At 41.5% G+C, this 25,480-nt stretch overlaps 2 protein-coding genes across 12 annotated transcripts in view; both read left to right on the top strand.

Moving 5' to 3' along the window:
* The window catches only part of hivep1 (HIVEP zinc finger 1), a 48,573-nt gene extending 30,230 nt beyond the window's left edge, over nt 1-18,343 (top strand). For 6 of the 10 annotated variants that reach the window (XM_027014925.3, XM_081697760.1, XM_027014926.3 and 3 more), the window contains 7 exons: nt 2,859-2,912; nt 6,273-11,989; nt 12,118-12,242; nt 12,351-12,526; nt 14,117-14,218; nt 15,442-15,977; nt 16,360-18,343. In XM_027014925.3, coding sequence (XP_026870726.2) covers nt 2,859-2,912; nt 6,273-11,989; nt 12,118-12,242; nt 12,351-12,526; nt 14,117-14,218; nt 15,442-15,977; nt 16,360-17,598 — 7,949 coding nt within the window. In that variant the 3' untranslated portion in view covers nt 17,599-18,343. Of the gene's footprint in view, nt 1-2,330; nt 2,362-2,858; nt 2,913-6,272; nt 11,990-12,117; nt 12,243-12,350; nt 12,527-14,116; nt 14,219-15,441; nt 16,239-16,359 lie in introns of all 10 variants that reach the window. The other 4 variants (XR_014117211.1, XR_014117212.1, XM_081697742.1 and 1 more) reach the window with 4 other exon arrangements.
* A 1,887-nt stretch (nt 18,344-20,230) lies between these two features.
* edn1 (endothelin 1) lies at nt 20,231-22,857 on the top strand. Of its 2 annotated transcripts, none has more exons than XM_081725004.1 (5): nt 20,231-20,595; nt 20,892-21,036; nt 21,139-21,285; nt 21,485-21,589; nt 22,393-22,857. In XM_081725004.1, the coding sequence occupies exons 1-5, from the start codon at nt 20,535-20,537 to the stop codon at nt 22,436-22,438; spliced, it is 504 nt and encodes a 167-aa protein (XP_081581130.1). In that variant the 5' UTR covers nt 20,231-20,534; the 3' UTR covers nt 22,439-22,857. The 2 variants fall into 2 exon arrangements, with proteins under 2 accessions (XP_081581130.1, XP_026870760.2); XM_027014959.3 differs by having other exon boundaries at nt 20,235-20,595; nt 21,946-22,857.
* Nucleotides 22,858-25,480: the final 2,623 nt, after the last annotated feature.

Raw genomic sequence — 25,480 nt, 5'->3', positions numbered from 1 at the left:
TTGCTCTCACGATATTATAATGGATTATGTCATGCACCAGATTATAACATCATATGTCATTGCTCTCACGAGATTATAATGGCATATGTCATTAGTCTCATGAGATTATAATGGTGTCCGTCATCATCCTTGGGAAGACCATGATGGTTTATGTCAGCACCCTCTGGAGATTGTAATGGCATATATCCTTGGTGCATCGCTCTAGCAAGATTATAACAGTATATAATTGCTCTCACAAGAATACATCATATTCTTCACTTTCACAAGATAGTTAATGGTGTATGTCATCACTCTCATGACATGATGGAGTATGTCAGCACTCTCATGAGTTAACAATGGTGAATGTTATCATGATGCTCCTGTGGTGCCGATGCAAGTTGGACAAAAAAAATAAAACCCTAACCAACATGCACCTTGCCGAGCCTGCTGGTGACTGGTCTGTGTAGCAATGCGTTGAGTCAAATAAGACCAGTACCTGTTTGCAAACCTCAAATGACACTGCGAGGTTGAGGCTACTGCACATTCCCTTGATTACATTTCGCTTAGGGTTCTTTTTGCCAATGTGCTGTGAATTCTTCCATACACATTAGCAGTGTGCAGTTTTTCTGATCAGGTATAAAAGTGGAATTATTATTCATTTATTTATTTTTTGATGAACCAGATCCATTATTAAATCAGCGGGGGACAGTAAAATAACATTCCATAACATTCCTTGCTAATAAAAAAATTAAATACAAAACTGCAGTTTGCTGTACCAGGGCTGGAAGCATCTGCTGATGGGAGTTTAAAATATCTATATATTTAGTTTTAATATTGATTTATACAGTAATACTTTATGGAACTACATCTACTGTTAGTGAGCCAGTTAACTAGCGGCTGGCTAATTACTTTTTAAAATTTATTTTTGTTTTAAAACACATAGATCTATTACTGAAAGGGGCACTGCATTTTGGTAAACAGAGCGCAGACAGAATTTACAGTAAACTGTGTGTGCAGTAATAGGTGTAATCTGGTTATGTTTCACTTCTTGTTTCATTCTGATTTTTTTTTTGAGTTCAGCTTCCTGCTTGGTCACCAGACCATAATGTTTTTGCAGTTTAAGTCAAGGAATTTGATTTGGGTTAAAATCATATTAGTTGGAGCTAACATATAAATATAGGCCTATATTTTATTTTATGACTGTAAATCATGTCTGTGTTATGCCTGTGCAAAGTCAGAGCTTGACATCATAACCCTGTGAGGCTGACTTTGTTCCTCTCTGGTGTTCTTTATATAATATTGTTTCTCATTTTCAGGGAAACATGAGCAAGCCCTATAATAAATGTATGCCTTATTATCCCCATACCTCAGTGGGGTAGTTGGGATACTGTCTAAAATTAGTTTTGTCTTGAGGAGTTATTCAGGTTCCACATTGGTTTGAAACCACTGTTCTAGACTTTAAATGTTCATGGACCCTGTTCTGTTTTGGACAGAAATAATACCACACTTTGTAAGGAGTAAGCTGACAATCAAACCTCTTGAAATTTCTCAGATTAAAGAACAATATAGTGTCACTGCAATGAAAAAATCTCTTAACAAGGGTAACAGTTGTGCTAACAAAGCTCATACAATTACTCTAGACCTTTCTGAAAATTTTTATTTATTTTTTTTTGTAAGTAGAGTTCTAGATCTAGATTGACTGGTATCAAGAGAGACATACACCTTTGAGGAGAGCTGTCATACCATAGGTTGTGGTAATGATACCAGTGTGGTATTTAGTCATCTAAGAATGGCTCCAAATGAATTTCTGGTACCTCACTGAGAATTTTAGAATTACGTTCTACCACTCATGTCGATCTGGTCCAGAGTCTCCAGGTCCCCAGTAGTTCTAAAGGGTTCCCACCAGAGGGGGTTTCCATTAGTGGTTGATTATTTAACAGCTGTAATCTGATCCCTCATTTACAGCAATTCATTTGTTAGTCTGTAAGACGGTTGTGCGGTAAATTGAACACAGTGGAGTTCAGGGCAGGACTTATGGGAAGAGATGTGTATGTTGAGAAAGAACTGGAGGAAACTGCTCAGAACTCTTCTCAACATCCTGTTTTATTAAACAGTGTTTGAGTGACATTGTGCATGACACAGGTCCGCTGGGGATGCTGAGAGAGGGATAGTGCGGGAAAGGGGAAAAAACCAGGGAGTGGAAAGTTGATTTGAAAGACTGGGGTTTGTTCAGTGAGGAGAGGATGAGCCAGACCAGACACATATAGACAATCTCGATTTCTATTCTCTCTGTCTGTCTCACTTTATTTCTCTCTCACTCACTTTCTCTCTATTTCTGTTTTGTGACCAAGGGCTCTTTTTTGTTGTTTTGCCATTTTCAAGGTGAGTTTGTTCTACTTCTTTGACCACTTTGGTTTGTGTGCTTGTTTTCATAACCCACACTGATAGCAAGTGATTTGTGTGTTGCATGTGTGTGACGATGCACACACATGCATGCACACATGCGCACATGCACGCACGCGCACACACTGTACTGGCCAGCTTCTATAATGATCATTAATTACACTCTGATATTGTGCATACTCATATACAACACCCTCCTACACAGGGAGAGACTGAGAAAATACTAAATGTCTCCTCCACATACGAAAATAAGACAATGTCCCTTCGTGGTGTGAAATTTAAAGAAAGAACCTGCCTTTTTTAAAATATGGATTTATTTGTTTTAATTAATTAGTGTATTCAATTTTTAGGAACAGCAGGCTTAATTTGTACATGTATTTGTCTACTAAAGAATATATCATTGTTATTGTATTGTATTATATTGTTTCAGAAGCTCAAAATTTTATTTAGTTTTATTTTCTTTTTTTGTGTTGCAGATAAGATTGAGGAGGCACAGAAGGAGCTAAAGGAGCCCAGGGGTTCTCAGAAAGGTAACCCGCCCCATTCCCTTACAGAAATGACAGATTCAAGGGCAAAGGTTAGGGTTAGATTTAATGTGTTGGTTGTGCACATTATGCACAAGTTGTTAATGATGGACACATACTATAGATACATACTTTGCTACATACCTGTCCTGTTCCTGTAGCTTATGACCCATATTATGTGTTATAAGGCCAAATAGCTGTTTTGATGAAAATAAAAAGGAAAAAAAAAACTTTTAGTTATACATTTATTATTTATGCCTCTTCTAGTTTGCCATGATTGAGAGTGTTTAATGACATAGTTATTCTCTTAGACAAAGCTTTCAAACATTCTCTTGTAAACCCCCCCTGCCCCCTTTGTCAAACAGCAGTGTGGGTGTCTTTGGAGAGCTCGTTAGGCTAAATGAACTACTGGTACTCTTTGAATATAGAGATATATGGCTTGTCCAAGCTGAACGCACACTGCCATTCCTCCCAGAAGCATTGGTGTTTTTTTTTTTTGTGTGTGTGTGTGTGTGTGTGTGTGTGTGTGTGTGTGTGTGTGTGCGTGCGCACGTGCATGCATGCTCTAGTGATCTTCAGAGACAGTATATTTGCATGGATGCATTGGCTGATCTGTGCAGGGCAAGGATGGAGATGCAGCATTGGTGGTTAGGGCTTCTGCATTTTTAAAGCTTCTGCAGTGTTGGGGCTTCTGCATTATTGGGGGTTCTGCATTGTTAGGGTTTCTGGAATCTGGAAAGAAAGCCAAACATTGGGTAGCCTTTTTACAGAGTCTCTTACTGGCCTCAAAACTCTTGAGGACATCAGTCTAAAGTCCACAGTCTGGGTTGCTTATTTAAGAAGGGAATATGTTCATTCAAAGATGCCACATAGGAGTGGGACACATTTGTTGAATTTTAAATGATAAATAGTGAAACATTTTTAATGGACTCATGTACTGCGGTATTTTTATGAGCAGAAATCAGTTTGACATTTATGAGACGAGATTAAGCAGGATGATGGCTAGAGCTGAGGCCTTTATGCAGTTTAAGAGCGTGAAGCGATATGACAGGAAGTGTGACAGGTTAGATCAGCCTTCTCCCTTACTTTATGCTTAGTGTCACCTTTTTACTTCTTCAGCCTGATGAGACCCTTTTAGAGTGCTCCTGTTTACTGTGTGTTAGGACTTTGCAGGCCTCAGCACCTACCTTGTGCTGAGTGTAGGGACGATCCAGCAAGCCTGTTACAGGGAGCTGACCCAGGGCTTTAAAAACACTTCTCAAAATACCACAATGTTGTCACTAGACCTGTCAGTCACACCGTAATCCTGAAGGCAACAGTTAAAAGCAGTTCATGTTGTTCACTGAAGTGTCATATTGCCAAAGTAAATCAATTTCTATTAAGTTTATAATTGAAATATAAAGTCAAATAGTTATTTCTTATAAAAAAAACAAGTAGAATTAAAACAAACAAACAAACAAACAAACAAACAGTTTGGTTGTACAATATTGCAGAAACAAACAAGATTTTACTGAGCAAGCAGACTGGAAAAACTCACTAGGGCCATTAGGCCTCAGTAGGACTCAGCACTAGAATCCTGCTTACATTTTCCAACTTTTTGGGAATTCCCTGAATGCCCAGGAAATGGTGACCAAGCAAAACTAACCGAAGCCACTTCTCTTCTTATCCCATTGCCAGTCATAATGAAAAGGGAAACCCCACTCTGGCCTCAGATGGTCCAGGCTTGTCAGTACACTTGTATGCACAAAAGCTCCTCTGTATGTTACTATTGGTATACCACACATGGAAAATGTTTTAAATTGTGCATATTTTGGTAATTATGAATGTTACAACCTTCATTCTTCTGTAAGTTCCTTTGCCATATTAAGTGTGATTTGCTTTATGTCAGACATTAACTTAAGTGCCAAGTATTGCCTTTGGTCCTTGGATTGTAATACAAGAAGGAACTGACTCAACTACCTAATATGGTAACCCTAACCCTAACCGTTTCTACCTAATAGCACTTGTATTTTCTGTGTTACAGTTTCACGAGCTTTAATCTGTCACAAATGTACACACACAGACTCACACATACAAACAATTTTGTTCTACCTGTATGGGCTAAACGTTGGAATCAAATAAATAAGACATAAATTTTAGCAAAAAAAGAAGGGAAGATTACCTATTATTAAGAAAGAAAAGCAAGAGAAAGATGGTTGAGGTATAAAAATGAGAGACAGATAGAGAGAAAGAGAGGGAGGGAGGGAGAGATGGTGAAAGTGAGAAAAAGACAGAGGGACAGAGAGTGGGTTTTCAACATAATGATGCGTGGGATCCAGAAGCCTCACAGATACAGCAGCTGAGGAGAACTTCCAGAGCCCAAAAAAACAGAGTCTTGTCTTGACATTAGCTACTGGGAACCCAAAACAGAGTCTTGTCTTCACATTAACTACCGGGAACATGATGCAGAGATAGCATTTGAACTGCTTTTCTGAAGAGGATGGATTTTTCATCAACTGACAGAGTGATGTCTCTACATTTGCATCACATAATCTTAACAAGGTATTTTGGGGGAATTTTAGTAAAATATTTAGCATTATTTTGGTACTGAATTGATTTATTTTTTGTTTTACCTGCTTCCAAACCTGACAAAATAATAATGCTGAATACATACCTTTTGAAAAAGGGAAAAATTCTGCAGTTAGAATAGGCATTGGACAAGAAAATGAGAGGGGAACTGGTGTACGATGGACAGTTGTATAACTGATATCTCTTCCAATTGATCACATAATGCTCAAATATCAAAACATGATGTTTTAGTTGATTTTGAAGTATTATCTCTGCCTTTTTAAAGCATTTTGAATTCTAAATGTTTTGCTTGCATGGCTGTGCAGTGTTTTTGGGGCTAAACCATTACATCATCTGTGGTTACAGCAGTGCTATGAGCATCATTAACTCTACTATTTTTTAACAGTAATAAATATTGCACAGAAATAATAATAATTTAGTTTGTGAGAACTACATTTGTGTCTGATATAGCTGATAAATATTGTTTCAAAGTAGTACAATGTTCAATGTTCTTCACAATTTCATCATTGCTCTAGTGAAATATTGTTTTGGATTGCAGTGTGGTTTTATACATAGCAAATACTGCAATAAATGGATTTGTTATATCCAGAGCTAATTTTTCTACAGACATCACCTTTTATTTATCTAGTAGGATGAGCTACCAATATAAGAAACAAACTGTATTTTCCTGATAGGAGACACTACCATCAAAAATGTGTTTTCTCTAGTCATTACTTTAAACACATAAATCCATTGCAAAAAGTATATGTAGTACAGAATTAACAGGTTTTATTAAAACTATATATTTTTTCCAAACAGGCAGAAATGAAGGCATTGGCAGAGGTTCTGATGGCATCAAAGGACTAAAGAGGAAAAAGATCGTGGCTGAAAATCAGCTAAAGAAAATACCCAAGTCTCCTGTCAAGAAGCAGTCACAGAGCAAGAAGCCTGTTTCCCCATCCAGCTGTACTTCATTCAAAAAAGCAACATCGTCCTCTTTATTCTCCAAGAATCTCATTGATAGTTCCCCCAAGTCAACCCAAGACTCTGAAGATGATCAGCAGGAGACATTATCAGAGACGACAGTAAAAGTGGAGAACAAGAATTTGACCACCTTAGAGCCAAAGGTTCTTGTCCACACAAGGGGTGTGGAACAGACTTGTGTTGGAGAGTTAGTTCAGACCAAAAGCTGGAGTGAGAAGACCAGTGCCAAAGGCACGACTCGTTCTCGCACGGCTGATCCTCTGGAAGTCCTGCTCAAGGCTATGGAACCAGACTTCAACACGCTGACAGAGAAGAAGACCTGCAATCCAATTGGACAACTTGGGAAATCCTCTTCCATTCCTGCTGCCCATTCAGAGGTTTGTGTGGCTATGCCAGCAGTTAATTTTGGTTCTCAGTCACAGGCTGCTCTGATGCAGCCATATAATCCAGACAAGTGCCAGTTCAGTAATGTTGGATCCACAACAGTCCTGGCAGCCCTGCAGCAGTCTTCCCAGCAACAGTTCATAGTGGCAACTGATTGCCATCATGACAAGCCAGGCCTCCAAAAGAGCTACAGTGCAGGTCCATCTCTTACACTGACTCATGCCCCTGTTCCCTCAGGGTCCAATGGTTTGCCTCAAAGTCAGCCACCTGTAGTGCAGACATGCCAGTCTCTTTCTGCCACTGTCCCTAACCCCATCCAGGTCCCAGTCACACCTGGGTTTAATTCTGTCCAGCTGGCAACTGTCGTCAACTTTGGCATGAATCAAATGTGTGATGTCTCTGGAAAAGATCAGAAACCAAAGAAGCAAGGGAAGTATGTTTGTGAGTATTGTAACAGAGCATGTGCCAAACCAAGTGTTCTGCTGAAGCACATAAGATCTCACACTGGAGAGAGACCCTACCCTTGTGTTACATGTGGTTTCTCATTCAAGACAAAGAGCAACCTCTACAAACATAAAAAGTCTCATGCCCATGCCATCAAATTAGGGCTTGTTTCCAAAGACTCTGGAAGTGGGTCTCTGTCTCAAGAATCTGATAAGGGCCTTGGTACCCATTCAGATGTGGAGGAAAGTGGTGAAAGTGATGAGGAGGTTAGCACAGCTGACTTGGACCCTGATTCTTCACAGAGCAGCCTGACTGCTTTATCTGAGAGCAGTTTGCATAGTTCAGGCACAATTCCAGGCAGCCAAGGGGAGGCAGAGCAATCAGTGGTATTTGAAAATCTGAAATCTTTCACTAGTCAGAAAGGCTGTGAACCCAAAGCTACTGCTGCTCTCCCTAAAGTTGTTGTCTACCCTGTCAATGTTTCACCCTTGCGGGCAGATAGTCCAAGAGTTACAGATTCTACACCAGAGCAAGCGACTGCCCAGAGACAAAGGGACTTCCAAACAGCAAGTCTAAGGTCCAACATAACTGTCTTGTCTTCACTGAAAGAGGTGGACTGTGTGAGTCCCTTACAGGATTCCATAAGTGATGATGAGGATCAGCAATACAAATCTCCACCAGGGAGTGGACACGCACAGCTTCAGAGACAACAAGCAACAGACTGCTCTCAGCAGCCCCAAGGCAAATGCCTGCTTAGCCCAAGAAGTCTGGGAAGCACAGACTCTGGTTACTTTTCTCGATCTGAAAGTGCAGACCAAGCCATGAGCCCTCCAAGCCCTTTTGTCAAGATTACTCCTCCAACAGAAAGTGATCATATGAAAAGTCCACAGGCTGTACAATCCCCTGTAGCGGCAACTGTCATGCATTCAGCACCTGTTGAAAAGCTGCCTGTTCTGCCAGGACAGATGCGTCCTCCATTTGAAGCAAAGGCTCTTTCTCTGGAAGAGCGCATCTCCAAGTTGATATCCGATAATGAAGCTGTTGTTGATGCCAAGCAACTTGATAGTGTCAAACCAAGACGGACGTCACTTTCCCGAAGAGGTAGCATAGATTCCCCCAAATCTTACATATTCAAAGACTCTTTTCAGTTTGATCTAAAACCTGTAGTAAGAAGGTCTAGCTCCAATTCTGACATACCAAAATCTCCCTTCACGCCTACAGATAAATCCAAACCAATATTTCTTCTCTCCGTACCTCCACAATATCCAACTCTAGATTGTTTACCAATTACAAGAAGTAATTCAATGCCTACAACACCTGGCCAATCAGCTGTTCTCCCCAATGCTACCCCTCAGCCCCATCCTTTAAGGATCTGCCATTCATTTGATGACAAAATTAGTTCACTAAATGATGATGTGTTTTCTTCAGCCCCTCCCACACCAAATCCGGTTGTACATCGAACTTTAGTCAGACAGATAGCAGTTGAGGATTTATCCACAAATGAGGGTCATGTGCTCCTTTCTGTTCATTCCATGGACGAGAGTCATCATGGACCAAGTATTACTCAAGAGATGCGAAGTAAGTCATTTGATCATGCACCTGAAAGAACTCGAAAGACCCATCAAAGCAAAGGGACAACGTATGAATGTGAGACCTGCCGTAATCGGTATCGAAAATTAGAAAACTTTGAAAATCATAAAAAGTTTTATTGCTCTGAATTGCATGGTCCAAAGAACAAAATTGTGTCAGTCAGAGATATTGAATCTGAAGTGTTTGTACGTGGAAACCAGCAACCAGTTATGAGCAGAAGTGCATTTATTCCAGGCATTGTGGAGCAACCAATGATGATCAGAAAAAGACGGAAAATGAAAAGTGTAGGAGATGATGATGATCAATCTCCAACTGAAACTACACCTCCATGTTCAAGAAGTTTTGATTCTTGCCAGATGTCTGTGGGTTTTTCAGGAAATTCATATACCCAGCACACACACACCTCCTGTAACCCTCCTATTGTAGGTCCAATTCAGCTTATTGCTAGAGGTACTGAAGAGTCAAGGTTGTCTCCAATACGAGAAAGCCAGGTCAGCACATCTAATAAAGAAAGAACTGAACTGCAGAGACAAGGAAGTGGTACATCAGTCATTCGGCACACTAATTCACTAAGCCGACCAAATTCTTTTGAAACTTCTGAGTCCATAGACCGATCATCTCCTGTTGATTGTGTGGAAAAAGAGACCAGGAACTCAGCAAAAAGCCATCCTGAAGGTACAATGAGCTCAACTTTGCAAAGCTATCATGAAAAAATGTCAACACCCAAATGTGCCAACCAAGGAATGGACCATCATGATAAACAAGCTTCATCAGTCACTAGTGACAGCTGTACACATACTCAGTCAAGGTTAGTTCGCCAAAATAATATTCAAGTCCCTGAAATCCTTGTAACAGAAGAACCAGAGAGAGAGCATGAAACTCAATTGAATGAATCCACAGAGAAACCTCAAGAAACATTTAACTGGCCTCAAAGGAGTGAGAGCTTATCCAAACTTCCAACGGAAAAACTCCCACCTAAGAAGAAGCGAATAAGACTGGCTCAGATGGAACACTCCTCAGGGGAGTCCAGCTTTGAGTCAAGTCTTTCTCGTAGCCTCAGCAGAGACAGTAGCTTGTCAAGGTGCTCCAGTATATCAGCCTCATTTGACAGAGATGATCCACCAAGGTCAGAAAGCCCATGCCGGGCAGAGGCTGTTAGGAAACCACCAGATGCCCCAGTACTCCCTGTAGCAAACACATTAGGAGTCCCAGGAATAATGCGACGAGCTGCCTCAGAGCAAATCAGTTGCACTCAACCATCTGTTGAAGTTTCTAGTGACTATCGTAGCAAATCCTTTGACTTCAGCAACATGTCGCCTGGTAGGTCTTTGTCACAAACAGCATCTACAAAGGCTACATATTGTGCTCCACATCCCCAGGTGCCTCTTATTGAAAGAAGAAGAGGGCCTCTTGTACGCCAAATGTCTTTGAAGATTGGAACAGAGACACAACAAATATCAGGGAAACAAACAGTCTCCCTCCAGAGAGCCCCCTCTGCTGTCTTCTCTGTATCTCAACACAGACCAATAAATGTAAATAAGCCTGCACTTGTTGAGCCTTTTGTGCTGCAGTCTGTGGAGGGACTTTTGCAGAAGAATGAGCAAATGGTTCAAAGTATCAACCTTGGTAGTCATACACAGCAGCCACAAGTACATGGTCTTCCTCACCCGTGGCACCAGACCTCAAGGGTTGTTCAATGTCAGAAGTTACAACCTGTGGTCCATGTTGTACCTGGTCATTCTGATGTGCAGAAGTCCTCTGATATACAAAATAAGAAGACCTTTGTACCTAAGTACCAGCTGCAGTTTCCAGTTTTAAAAACAGGCCAAGCATATTCTTTCACTGGGGTGCAAGCTGCACAAATTACCTTGCCTGTTATTACAATACCAATTGCAAATGAGATCAAAGTATCAAAGGCAAATGATGGGATAAAAAAAATTTATGTAGCTCAATCAAGTAACCCTAAGGCCTCAGTTGTTAAACCTGTTGATTCACAAGTTGACACAGCCTCACAGATTTCATCAGGCAGTGCTGCTGTTCCACAGATCCTTATCACTCATGAACATACACTGCCAACCTCTACAGTGGCTTCTAAGGTAAACTTTCCAGCCATGCCTACAATAAGTAGTGATTCAAAAAATGGAACAAACAGCCAAAATGGCCAACCACATGAGTCTGTTGGCATCCCAGTGAAAAATAATTCTATTACCATGAACCAGAACCAGAATACTCAATCACTTGTTTCATTACAGTGCACTCAGAAACTGGCATCAGTAAGTCTTTGCCCACAACAGGAACCCACTGCCTCCAGTAAACGTATGCTTTCCCCTGCCAACAGTCTGGATATTGCCATGGAGAAGACTCAGAAGCGGGCTAAAGATGATCATGGCGCTGCATGCCTGACAGAAGGTCGATCACTCAACTACCTGAACTCAAAGATGTCAGAGTTGACCAGGCAACGTAAGTTAATGCTGGTTCGACAGGTCTGCACCACTGAACCAGTAGACAGTCCAATAGAAACAGATGCCCCTGAACAATTGCCTGAAAGCACAGAATGTGAAAAAGACAATCAGACATCAGTTTGTCACACAACAATGCCTGAAGATAATGAACAAGAAATGGAGAGTAGGACACCTACCACAACAGTACAGCCTATGTCAGTACCTGCTATGCATTCCTTAGGAGTGCAAAGCTCCTCTGGACCTGGAAACAGTGCACTGAAGTCACAGGAAAAGCCTGAGGAGCAGAGATGGTGTCCAGCCAAATCTCTAGTTAGACCTCCCACCTTTCAGGGACAAGTGAAATTAGCTTCCTCTGTGTCTGTGGTCAATACACGAGACAGCCATCGTCTGTCTTTCCCAAGTCTGAAAACAGCTACAACCTTCACCTGGTGTTTCCTTATGAAACGGAAACCTCTACATATTCAGCAGACAGATCAGAGAATCTCAGCTTATTCTGCCTGGGCCGTCAAGCCTAATAACCCAAATCCACTGGGTCTTCCCACCAAAGTAGTCATGTCTCTGTTTGATTCAAAACAGACCTCCAAGAAAATATTGTATACCCAAGCTATAACGACAAGCTTAAAATCGGACATATTAACCTACTCTGGAAAATTAAAGGATATCTTGCCAAAGGTGAGTAGTCTTCATTTCAGTAGTAAACTGTCACCCTGCAAATTGAGTTTTATTCAGTTTTCTTTAGCTAATTCTACCAGGGTGTTTATTTTGCTAAACATTTTGATTTTATAATTTGATTCCAACAGGTCTTGAATCAGCCAAAGCTTCCATCATCTGAGAATTGCAGCAAAGCAAAACCAGCCAGTGAGTTAAGCCAGGAGACAGACTCCTCCAAAACCGAGCCTCGGCGGGTGAAGATCTTTGATGGAGGGTTTGTATCCCCAACTTTAACCTTTTAACTTCAGAAACACTCAAAGATTTCTGAGGTGTTCCTGAGGGGTGTGAATCTTATGTTTCCAATGTATTTTCTGTTTTGCAGTTACAAATCTAATGAAGAATATGTGTATGTGAGGGGTCGTGGGAGAGGAAAGTACATCTGTGAGGAGTGTGGGATCCGCTGCAAAAAACCAAGCATGCTCCGCAAACACATCCGCACTCACTCAGATGTCCGTCCCTATCACTGTGCGCAGTGCAATTTCTCCTTCAAAACTAAAGGTGGGTTCCCTAATTTTGTTTAGAACATAGAGGTGTTAAATATAATATTGTCTTGGTTTATGATGGTAAGTAGGAATTTTGTTTATATTGTTATATTGTTTATATTGTTATATTTGTTATATATATATATATATATATATATATATATATATATATATATATATATATATATATATATATATATATATATACATACACACACACACACACACACACACACACACACACAATATTTCACATTTGTTAGAATTGAAAAAAGTATTAAAAAGTAGTAATAAAGTTTCATGCTTCTGTAAAATATCATTCAGTGGGTATATATAAAGATTTCCATAACTGTCTGTATGTGATAATCAGCTCATCACCACAAGTCTTTAATGCTTTTTGATTTAATATACATACTGTAGTAGAATTTCAGAACTTGTGGTGTAACACAAATAGCCTCATACATTGAAACCCAGATTTACTAAAGCTTTATGTGTCTAAAAACACCTGTAAACAAACAAAACAATTGTTCATACAGATCTACTAACAGCACCTACAGAGGATTTCATCTTCCAAATGAAAAAAAAAAAGTATCATCAGTTTGTGTGTTTACTTTGATGAATATTCTGTTTTAAGCATTTCTAAGGATGAAAAATACAGTACACTGTCAATCAAAATGTGTTAATGGAGCAACTGCAATGTGCATTAATTCTGAGAAGGGTTATGGTTATGGTTAGAAAGTGATTCTGAGAATGATGATGTAAATGAATGCCACTGAAACACAGGTCCTAATCTGTCATGTGATCTGCTGTAGTTGATGATGATGATGATGAGACTATGAGAGAGAATATGTAGATGTTGACCGCAGATTGAGGGACACTGAGAGCTTAATAGTCTAAAGCGTGTCAACATATCTAAAATCAGAGACCTATCTAAAATTTGAATATAACCAGGGTTAGGGTTATAACTTATCATGCAATATCATCAAGCACAGACAAAGCCTTCAAGTGTTGCATTTGCACATGCTTCATTCACTGTTATGCTGTCAAAGTTTTCTTTGTAAGTCATTCATAAGAAATTTACTAAATACATGTAAAATCTGAATGAGTGCTAGATGGCAGAAGCAACCTAGCACTCATTATTTTGGAAAATCAGGACATCGGGGTGCATGAAAAAAATGTTAAAATTTTTTTACTGAATTTATGTTTCAATTTACACTCCTTCAGTGAGCACCAATATGGTAGAACATTCTAAATATTTCTTCTATATAATGACTTGGGTACTTCAACACAATTTAATTACTTTTCAAACCATAGATTAGAACACCGTCTTCCAAAACTGTTCTCATTCCTTTTTCTGAAGCCTGTTCTTCTCTCAAAAAAGGCCTGCATGATTCATCCCAGTTGTACTCATCTACCCACGCTGCACTGCAGAGCAGCATGCCGTGTCAGAACAGCCCACGTTCCTTTAAGAACTTCTTTATCATTTACTCACTCGTAGCATGGAGCTCAGGCTTAGAGACATGTCTGACTTATGTAAGCCTCTCCTCTGCCCATGTACACCTCCTACCTTGGTTGACCCCATCTTATCCCTACCCCCTGCACACAGGAAATCTTACAAAGCACATGAAGTCCAAGGCCCATAGTAAGAAGTGCATGGAGATGGGAGTTGCCATTGGCATCATTGAAGACCAGGAGACAGAAGACTCAGGTAGCACTAATATTAAAATGGATTACTGATTTATGCTATGAAATATCAAAACGTATTGAGAACATCAAGTCTAAAACCTTGCTGAGTGGAAAAACAGGTTTAGTCTATCTTGCAAATATTAACATAACACTATTTGACAATATGCTATAAAGAGTTGATAATTAGCAGCTGTGTAGTTCTTCAACACTTCGTTGGTGTTGGTGTTCTGTATTCTGCTGTCACATACTGTGATGTGATGTAAGGGGTTGATGTGCTGATGCACACAGGGCACACAATAGCTCATTTTACTTCACTCATGTTTTATTAATCAAACCTATAATGCAGTCACCACAGTGTGTTTACTTCAACAGTATCACCATATCAATTGATAGGTTTATTATTAATATTTTTAATTAAATATTTTCTATTAATAACAGCAACCATTAAATGCTGAATGTGTCAGACTGTTAAGTAGTAGTCCTGATCAATGGCACTGCTATGGTGTAATTAAAGGTTCTAAATGCAGTGTTTTCCCTTGTTAACTTTAAGATTGTGTGGGCAGCACAAGTGGCCTTTACAGAGGGGAAATTGCAGAGTCTAATTTTAGAGACAGAAGAAAAAAAGAATCTTAAAAGCTATGCATTTTTCTGGGCCTAGTCACTCAAAGCATATTTATTTTTCTGTCTCCATCTTTCTTTCTGTCTCCCTCTGGATTTTGCAAAAACAGTCAAGCTCATGCCACCCACCCTTGAGGTCTGAGGTGTTAATACGCCTCCTTGCTAAATGCAAAAGATTGGTGGTTTTTAGCCTATTGGTGTATGCATTGGTTTAACTGCAGATGGTAGCATGTTTGTTTACTCAAGGGTAGATGCATGTCCATTACTAAAAAAATGCATGTGGTTTTTTTAATTTTTAATTTTTATTTAATTTTTTTTTTGGGGGGGGAATGAATCAGTGTCTGCAGCATAGAACTATTTTAATGAAAAGTTCTGTTTATAAAACCAATGTTTTCCACCAAAATATATACAGTTGAGAATTAGGTCTGTATATGTCAACCTGAGAACCTGCTTTTGATTTCTTTACAACTTTACAAATTATGATTCAGTAATGGAACATCTGATGAACACAATTAAGAATGATATACTGACACTAAAAGCAGAGGCATATGTGCTTGGATTAGGAAGTTCTACTGTACTTCTTCCTGTCACCTTTGAAATGTAAGTGTGCATTTTAAATTCCCTCAGGAGGAAGAGCTGGCAGTGCGGATCGACCAGACTCTGATGGTGATGACTCAGATGGACCTGATGATGAGGATAATGATGGGGAGGAGGAAGACGAGGAGGACAGCCAGGCAGAATCGGGACTCTCTGCCACACCCTCTGTCTCTGCCAGCCCCCAGCACCTCTCCTCCAACCAGGCCGACCCCGTGCCAAGCTCTCTTCTGGCCCAGATGTCCATCAGCCCGAGCCCACACCATGAACCTCTCACTCAAGCTCCAGCCTCAGAGTCCCAGGCATCTGACATTGAGTCAGTGGCTATGACCAGCCCTGTTTCATTGGTCAGACAGATGTCAATCTCTGCTTCTTGCTCTAGTCCCGGCCCCAGTCCATCCTCCTTCACCTCCTACCCCGGCCCTGCCTCAGAATCCCATGCTTCTGACACTGAGTCAGTACACATGATGAGCCCAGTCTCTCCATGCAGGCAGATGTCCATCGACTATCCTGACATTGATGTGCCCCCTAGTCCCCCCATGCCGGGCAAGGACTCCAAGCTCGGCCAGGTGAGATCTACTTCTTCCTAGTCACTGCCTTTCCCTTCTTGCCTTCCCCTTTCCTTACATATCAACCCATAGTCATGCCCATCCTCATACCTACCTCCAAACCCATACCTACCTCTATAGCCATAACCACTTCCATACCCACCTCCAAACCCATACCCACCTCCATACCTATACCCAACTTCAAACCCATATAAACTTCCAGACCCATGCATTGAATCACATGTCTGGAAAACAGCAAAGCTGAACTGATTGCATGAAAAGGTGAATAGGTTTTGAACTGCTTTGAATTGACATGCTTAAATACCATGCAGTACATGTCTTTGTTATGTTTGCATAAGTGAATATAAATGTCAAATTTATCTGTAACAATATTGTGTTACAGAATGGTTCAACAGGCTTTTCTTCACAGCCCACAGGTGAGCCTAACTCCAATGTCGACCGCAGCACTCAGACCACCTCAGACAGCCTTCAGGGACCTTTGCACTTCCCAGCCCCAGGTCCCTCCCATGAGTCTGCAGCTGGAAGCCCCACCCCCCTTTTCAGCTACACCCAAGAATCTGGAGCTGGAGGCCCCACACACCTCTTCAGCCACACCCACGAGTCTGGAGCTGGAGGCCCCACCCACCTTTTCAGCCACCTCCCTCTGCACTCCCAGCAGCCAACCCGCTCTCCGTACAGCATGGTACCTGTCGGTGGCATTCAGCTGGTGCCTGCTGGTTTGGCTGCATATTCCACCTTTGTGCCCATCCAGGCTGGGCCTGTCCAGCTCACCATCCCAGCTGTCAGCGTTATCCACCGACAGGCTAGCAGTCCTCTGCCAGCTCCCAACACCCCGCCACGGCCAGAGGGTTCACCCACGCAGCCCCTGGTGGTGCAGGATCCTGTCAGCAGCGTCCTACCCTGCTTCCCTCTGGGCCAGGTGGCAGGGCTTCAGACTCTTGGGGCTCCCCAGGCCACACTGCAGCCTGTGGGTGTGGAGACACTGAGTGTGGTTGGTCTGGCTAACTCCACTCAGCTTGTGCCTCAGCAAAGCCTGGCACTAAATGCAGCTTTGGGTGTGCAGGTGCTGGCTGCCAGCCCAGCGCCTCAGTGCAGCACAGCCTCCCCGGCTCACATTCCTGGCCTGCAGATCCTCAACATTGCCCTACCTACACTCATTCCTTCCCTCAGCCCTCTCTCTACTCTCAGCCCACTCCCTCTGGTGCCAGACAAGTCCTCAGTTACCCTACCTTCTCCAGTAGTGGAGTCTACCCTCGACACCTCTCCCTCCACTAACCCACCCACAGCCAGCTCGAGAGCTGCACCACCACCACCACCACCAGCTGTAGTGGCAGTTCCAGTCACTATAACGCCCTCGGTGGAAGTGACTTTGCCAAGCAAGGTTAGCTCAAGTAGAGATGACAGCATGTTAAATTCAGCTACAGCAGAAAATGTGACACCAGCACCACAACCGCACCCCTCCTCATCCACTGAGGGTGGGGGTGAGTGTGCCCGTAAAGCACCAGCAGTAGGGGCCAGTGAAACAAGACCGCCAAGGCAACCCATCACCAGGCAGTCAGTTACTGATGACTACAATGAAGCCTCCAGTGATGACGAAGATAGACTTGTCATTGCTACCTGAGAGTCCTTGATGGGAAGTCAGTATGTCTTTCTTTCTGTTGATCTCTCTCTTTCTGTCTATGGTTTTCTCTCCCTTTTGTAAAACTTTGTCACTTTGTAAAACTGAAAACACTCAAGGGGCAGGCAACTTAACCAACCCCTATTAAAGCACATTTTCTGACATTCATAATTGTACGTGCAATCATAAATAATAATGATGATGATGATGATGATGATGATGATGATGATGATGATGACCAATTTTTATTTTTTACTTTTTGTGAACTCCAGGCTGTTTCCTTTTATTTTTCTTTTTTGTACATGTTGTATAGACAATTGTGCCTTTTGGGAGTTCTGTTTAGGAACCTGTAAATATTATCTTACAAATTTAGTAGTTGCTTGTGTTATTTTAGCCTAGAGGAAATAGAAGAAAAATTGAATGGAGAAAATTAGTTTTATTTTTAAATGTTTTATGTCAATCGTAAATTTATGTTAAAAAATGAATAAATAAATGTTGTACTGATATATTTCTAGGGCTTTGGGGGCCTGACCCTGACCCTGACTCTGACCCTGTGTCTGTGTACAGATGTTGTGTTCAGGGCTTTGGGGCAGTGTTTCTGTGTACAGATGTTGTGCTCAACTATTTATTATATTCCATCTAGTGCCCAGGTGATCTCCATAAGTCCATAGATATGTGTAAAATGGTGGCTTTACATTGATGTATCTACACAATCAAATGTATCAGTAAAACTTTGTTTACAAGTGTGTTTATTGCTTGCTTGTCCTTTTGTTAAGGTTTATTTAACTTGTTGTCACTAACCCCCCCCAACAACAACAACAAAAAAAACAGCTTTCAGTGATCTGTTGTCTTACCTTCATACACAATTAATTTATAAAGAGCAAGAGATGTCTCCCCTCACATCAGCTTGACTAACTTTAACTTTGACCCTCTTGAAAGAAGCATAAAGCAGAAGCCTCTACAGAACTTGCTAGTGACTCATTTGGCTGACACTGTACAAGTTCATGACCACTGATACTAGCTCACAGTGACGCCAAGTGGCAGAGAGGTGTTACTGCAGGGAAAGGCTGAGGACACACTGTACAAACAAAACGGTATCTTGCAGTACTAGGTGGGTGGGGAGGATGTTGCCTAGATACCAGACCCATTGAGAGTCTTAGAGTGGGTGAGCGACTCCAAAATGCAACAGAAACAGTTTATTTGACAGAACTGGATGTATTGCATGTAAAAATCCTAAGCTTGAGCTACTATGGTAGCCTGTTAAAACCACTTGTTTCTTCCTGTAAAATTAGGAGACTAAACTTGTCATAGTACCTCAGAGGCTGAACAGACTTGTTAACATTAGCTTACTGCATTTTGTAGTTTGTCCGGTGGAAAGAACAACACTCCCTTGATTAGTCTGTTCAGCCATGTTTGACTCCAAACTTTCCACTGTAGCCTATTCCACATGCAGTTTTCCATCAATATTTAAAGGGCTGAGACTGTGCCTTTTGCAAGAATCAGGCAGAAAAAAAGAGCAAGAGAAACGGAGTAAGCATAAGTGGCGCCATTAGAAGAGGCACTGACAAGCAAAGCTTAGTGAAGAATGACACTGGTGAGGTTTAGATCAAGTATATCTGCAGTTCCACCACCTTACCCTGAGGACAGGGTAAGAGTTCAGCTGTAGCCTAATGCATACTTTCATAGTTGCTTTTATGCTGCATCTCTAGAAGTAGGATGAGTTTCCTAATAGTTTAGTGTTTCACTGGTGCTCCGTGGACAAGCAGAAACAAGTTGAGCTGCATGACTTGCATAACATTTTAGAAAAAGTAAGAGATTATGATGTAGGCCTATCTCTTATAGCAGTGGAAGTGTTTGCTCATGTAATAGAACAGCTCAAGTATCACTAGGCATCACTTTACATTAACATTATTTTCCACAAGAGGGTCTGGGAGGGGCAGAGGCTTATGAAAACTTGAGGGTCTATAAGCTATGATCTCAGATCTCCGACCACAAGTACTGACTTAGATCAGCGAGTCCCTCTGCATAATTATCAAATGTATTAATTAGTTCATGAAAGGCATAAAAAGCCATCTTATTATTAAGTGCAAAAGCCAATGTTCCAAACCTTATTTCCTGCCAGAGGCAAAGGCAAGCACATTGGTAATACTTGGTTGTGTCCTGATTTAAAGGTGGATAATAAAACAATAACCATGAGTCTATATGAAATGCCCTGACTCATCTTATTTCTTATGGCTTTTCTGTAATGTATGTGTAGGAAAAAGGTCAAACTAAAAGTAAAGTTTTAGTTTTAAACATAAAAAAGATGACAATTATGGATTAATTCTAATTATGAGAAATATTTTACACTCATCCTAATTACTGTAAGATCATACAGCCATGACGTAATTAGTATAAATATGAAACTTATTTCTCTTGATTCTATCCAATTTATACATTTCGCCACTTTTGTTCACACCGATGTCTTTATGCACTTGAGCGCCATCTGATGGTGAAACTTCAAAGTGACAACACTTGCCTTAGAAACCCCCATAAAACTTGGCGCGACCTGCCGCCCGGCGTCTCCATCTCCTGGAATCTAAGGATACTAAGTTCTTATCTTCGGTCTACACGTTGCGTGTCGGTGAGTATTAACAAACAGCATTGTCTACGAATGAGCGAGGGGACAAAAGTGTTTAAAGGCGACTGAAGGGCGAAAAGGGGGAGGTGGTATGTTGTGGTATATAAACGCTCTTGTGCAGACATGTGCAGGTTTTGGAGCGAAGCTCAAGCAAAATATTTTGCCTCTCAATCTTGAGCGACTGACGCGAAGTAAAGGAACATAACTCTTTTTTTTTTTTTTTTTTTTTTTTTTTTTTTTTTTTTTTTTTGCCTACTGATTTTTAACCATTCATGCGAAATCGGACTTAATAAATCAAACCTGAAATAATTTCCTCAAAATGGAATTACGTTTATTCTTCCCCATGTTGTCCATGCTCTCTTCTGGAATCGTTCACACAGGTATGCGACTTCACTTTGTCTTGAATCACTTTCATTTCATTTAATTTTTAGAAACTCCGGGAAAATATTTATATGTTTAAAATGGTTTTAATCAAATACAGTTAAAAAAAAATACTTAACAGTTGTTAGATGCAATAAATATATATATGCAATATCAACTTTTTTTTCATGAGCTCCATTTGTGCAAGCAATCTTTATAACAGCAACTGTGCCCTTATGTATGTTCCCTAAAACAAAGTACAGAGATAAATATAAATAGTTTTACATCGGCCTTTTCATTTCATTGGAATTTGCAGCAATACCTGCGTCTTTGGGTGAAGGTGCAGGGAGTTCCATAATCGCGCGCCACCCACGAACCAAGCGATGCTCGTGCGCAACTTTTCTGGATAAAGAATGTGTGTACTTTTGTCATCTGGACATAATTTGGGTAAACACTCCAGAGTGAGTATTTACACACGTGCGAAATAATGTTCAGTTATTTACCCGTGTATAGAATTCAGTTCTGCCAAAGCTTTGCTGACTTATGATTATGTCTCACCTTAGACGCACGGTATCTTATGGACTGGGCAACGCACCTCGCAAGAAGCGCTCAGTGGAGGGGTCTCGCGCTACAGAGATCCCGCGCTGCAAGTGCACCGACAGCAGTGACAGCACGTGCTCTTTATTCTGCCACACAGATAAAGAAACTAGGTAGTTACGAATTTAACAAAGACGTTGAAAATTAAACACACACGCAGCCAAAACAATCTATAAGTCCATGACATATTTGCCGGAACAAGTTTTTATTCTATTTATATAGACATTTTCATCCTATCGATTGCACGAAGCTGAAGGTGCGTCAACAGAGTTACTCATCCCGTATCTCATTAAGTATATTTCCTCTCTCTAGTCACAAGGCAGCGCAAGAAAAAGTGATCTCTAGCGCCGGGGGCGATGACCGTGCCGAAAACCAACACAAATACAACCTGGCAACCAAGATATTGAGGGGTAAAAGGTAAGCGCTAAAACCGAGGACAGCGAGTAGTGTAGATCTATTTGCTACAAACTAATTATAAAACTAGTGGTAGGGAGAGCGTTAACTCTACACTTCATCCCAATTATTAAACGACGTAAGACGAAGTAGCAGTAGCAGATCATTCTGTTGGTAAGAACAATAGCCCTCAGACACCTCTCAGTATAAACTCAAATTAGCTAAATACAGGGTTGAACTAATGATTTTGTCTTGCATATTATTTTTGTTATTATCTTGATCAAACCAGAAACCCTGATTCCAGCCTTGCAAACCAAAATGACCTATCTGGAAGACATGAAATATCTGAATGCTTACCTAAATTACCTCATCATCTGCAGGGCCCATATGAGAGCTCACACTTCATTGGTGAGGACCACTGGACAATCTGCTTCCTCCTTAAGAAATTGCGGGTGAAGCCTCATGAGACATGAGCTTGGGCTGCTGAGAACAACGCCTCCTAGAGGTAGACACAGGGTCTTGCACTTCACCAAGCCTCTCTGAGCAAGGCACCAGTAGACCCTTCTTTATGGTGAGATCACATGACACGCGTTCTCTGAGGTGTCATGGGACCTTCTTGCAGAGGCCCTGCACTCAGAACTAGACTCCTGAGTCCAGAAAGCTGATGCCTGCATGGGTTGGTCTTTGTGAGCATCAAGTGTTAGCAGGAAAACCATCACCTCTTGAGGAAGACAGGGAAGCAAAAATATGGACCCTGAACACTCAGAAGAGTTCCAGGTGTGATATCAGCCAACTGATGAGTTCAAGCTCATTTTCACTGCTTGCAGGACAAATGGCTTTGTACACTCTCATGTTCCTGAACTGGAACTCTAGCAGGGACACGCAAGAGCTGCATCTGTCCACAGTCAACTCAGAAGTCTCTTCAGTAATTTACACAAGTATTGCATGTTACATGATGGATGTAATGTGCTGTTATGACTGAAATCAGTGGCAGGTGCTGGATGTGATAGTCTGTACTCATTAAAAACCCAGACAGTATATTTGCTTTTCAGTAATACTGGATCTTTTCTTGTCATCTCTGACCTGTTCACTTTTCATTACATGCTGTATGATGATATTGCTCTGTAGCTGTAATCAATGCAAATGGTTATTTATTTAAGCATTTTTGGTAAATAATGCATTATCAAGCCATATTGGCCTAACTGAACATCATTATATTTCTATGAAATGATATGTCTTAGCCACACTTGTGGTCTGCATTGTAGGAAATAAATAAGCTTATTTAAATGTCATTTACCTTGTTCCTCTCTTATTCTGGGTTGCTCATATTTAGTAAGTCAACAGTAGTACAGAGAAAATTAACTGTAGCTCATAAGTTGTAGGAAATTGTGTTTTGTTATTATGAAATATGTCATTTAGATGATGTGAGTTTAAGAAATACAAAGTACTCTTAATGAAATAAAATGAAAAGTTAAACAAATGCAAACATGGTAAAATCTGTGTTGATTAGACAACTTGTGAAGGGTGGCTTTCTAGTTAGAAAGTGAAGGATTTCACTGTGAAGACCAATCATGTGCTTCAGGTGTTGGGAGTCCAGGGAGGGCGAGGGCAATACGTCAGCTATTGTCCTAATGCTGCTTTCATATCTTTCCTATACAAAACTGCACGAACCTGGACTTGATTTCAGAAGACTTGAAAAAAACATATGCCCTATGGGGAATTTGGAACAGGCATTTGAATGTGATAGCCTGGTTCCGCACTCAGTGATGGTTAAATACCATATGACAGAGCTCTGATGTCACAAAGGCCATATTTTAGCGACCCATGCATCATGTCTCAGAGGACCTTGACACTGGCACAAGTCATTAGGGCTTGAATAGAAACTGAACACAAATAATAGACCATTACGCTGTGAGGAATCTGCTTGACCCAACAGGAATTCAGATCTCATGGGGAGAACAATGGGTAATGCACTGGGAGGAGCAGACAGGCTTTGGGCTTCTGACATCCCTGACTACTGTAGCACACACCTCCGCCCTGAGTTACCTGCACACACACACACACACACACACACACACACACACACACACACACACACACACACACACACACACACACACACAGACACTCATATACACACATACACATCCTCGGATAGTCACACACACACCCATATACACACACACAGCATCACACATGCACACACGCATGCACCCTCACACACACATACTCATAAACACAGACACAAAGATACCTTTACAGACACACACATGCAAACACACCCCCTCACATACACCCTCATGCATACACACCCACACACATGTACCTCCCCACACACACCCTCATTCATACATACACTCTTACTTAAACTCATACTCACACATACATACACACATACACACACATATAGATCCACACACACACACACACACACACACACACCTAGTCTCTCTCTCTCTCTCACACACACACATACACAGTCTCTCTGTCTCACACACACACTGCACAGCAGACCCCCCCGACACACATCCTTACATACACTCTCTCACACACTCTCACACACACACACACACACATACACCATCACAAACATACCCCCTCACACACACACACACACACACACACACACACACACACACACTCTTACATACGCACATGTACACACCATCAAACACACTCACACTGTCACCCCCTTCCCCCACAAACACACTGTTCCACTCAAACATGCCAAACTCAAGTCATTAGACAATGTCTGAAATTAGAAGTTGTATTCTACAGTTCTCTGGAGTCTGAGATCAGCATAGACCCACACACCGAACACCGACCAGCACAGACCCACACACCAAACTCTGAACAGTACAGACCTACACACTGAACAGCACAGACTCACACACTGGACACCGAGCAGCACAGACCCACATACCAAACAGCACAGACTTACACACCAAACAATGAACAGCACAGACCCACACACTGAACAGTGATCCACACACTGAACACTGAACAGTATGGACCCACACACTGAACACTCAACAGTACAGAGCCATGATGAACAGCACAGACCCACACACAGAACACTGAGCAGCACAGACCCACACAGTGAACAGTACAGACCCAAACACCAAACAGCAAAGACCCAGACACCGAACAGCACAGACTCACACACCGAACACTAAACAGCGCAGACCACCACATTGAGCAGTACAGACCCACACATTGAACGGCACAGACTCACACACAGAAGACTTAGCAGCACAGACCCACATACTGAACTCTAAGCAGCACAGACCCACATACTGAGCAATAAACAGCAAAGACCCACACACTGAACACTGGAGAGTACATACTCACACACTGAACAGCACAGACTCACACACTCAACAATGAGCAGCACAATGAGCAGCACAGTCCCATACACTGGATAATGAGCAGCATGGACCCACACATTGACCATTGCTATAGAATATATACTGAGTTATATAAGAGCTCAGTCTGGAAAAGTCACTAATAGCTGTCTTTACAGGAGGCTCATTTAAGGGTAACAAAAATTCCAGCAAAGTAAGATGGGTTGGGGTTGGGGTTAGGGTTAGGGTTAGGGAAAGCTCCCTGCTCCATAGAGTGAGCTGCTACTGCCAGGGTAAAGGGTGAGGGTAGGCTTTTCACAGGACCCATTATGGGAATCTGCACAGACATCATTCAACACATTGTCTATGTGTCCTAATCCCCTTTCTGCAGCAGGTACACACACCCGCACATGGACACACACATACATTCACACACACACACACACACACACACACACACACACACACACACACACACACACGGGTGCATGCATACACAAACACACATACAAACACACTAAAACTAAGCCTCTAGTCATTTCCATCAACAGTACAACATACAATAAAAGCT

Source organism: Electrophorus electricus, chromosome 2 (genome assembly GCF_041902795.1).
Source record: "Electrophorus electricus isolate QZ-2024a chromosome 2, ASM4190279v1, whole genome shotgun sequence".
NCBI classification, from domain to species: Eukaryota; Metazoa; Chordata; class Actinopteri; order Gymnotiformes; family Gymnotidae; genus Electrophorus; species Electrophorus electricus.
Note: the sequence above shows the minus strand (reverse complement) of the source record. Positions and strands in the feature narration are given on the sequence as shown.

Excerpts from the sequence above, each read along its gene's own strand:
- edn1 (XM_027014959.3), top strand. The coding sequence starts at position 20,535 with ATGGAATTACGTTTATTCTTCCCCATGTTGTCCATGCTCTCTTCTGGA. Across the intron at positions 21,286-21,484 it reads CACACAGATAAAGAAACTAG|TCACAAGGCAGCGCAAGAAA; the intron begins GTAGTTACGAAT and ends TCCTCTCTCTAG. Across the intron at positions 21,590-21,945 it reads AAGATATTGAGGGGTAAAAG|GGCCCATATGAGAGCTCACA; the intron begins GTAAGCGCTAAA and ends CATCATCTGCAG.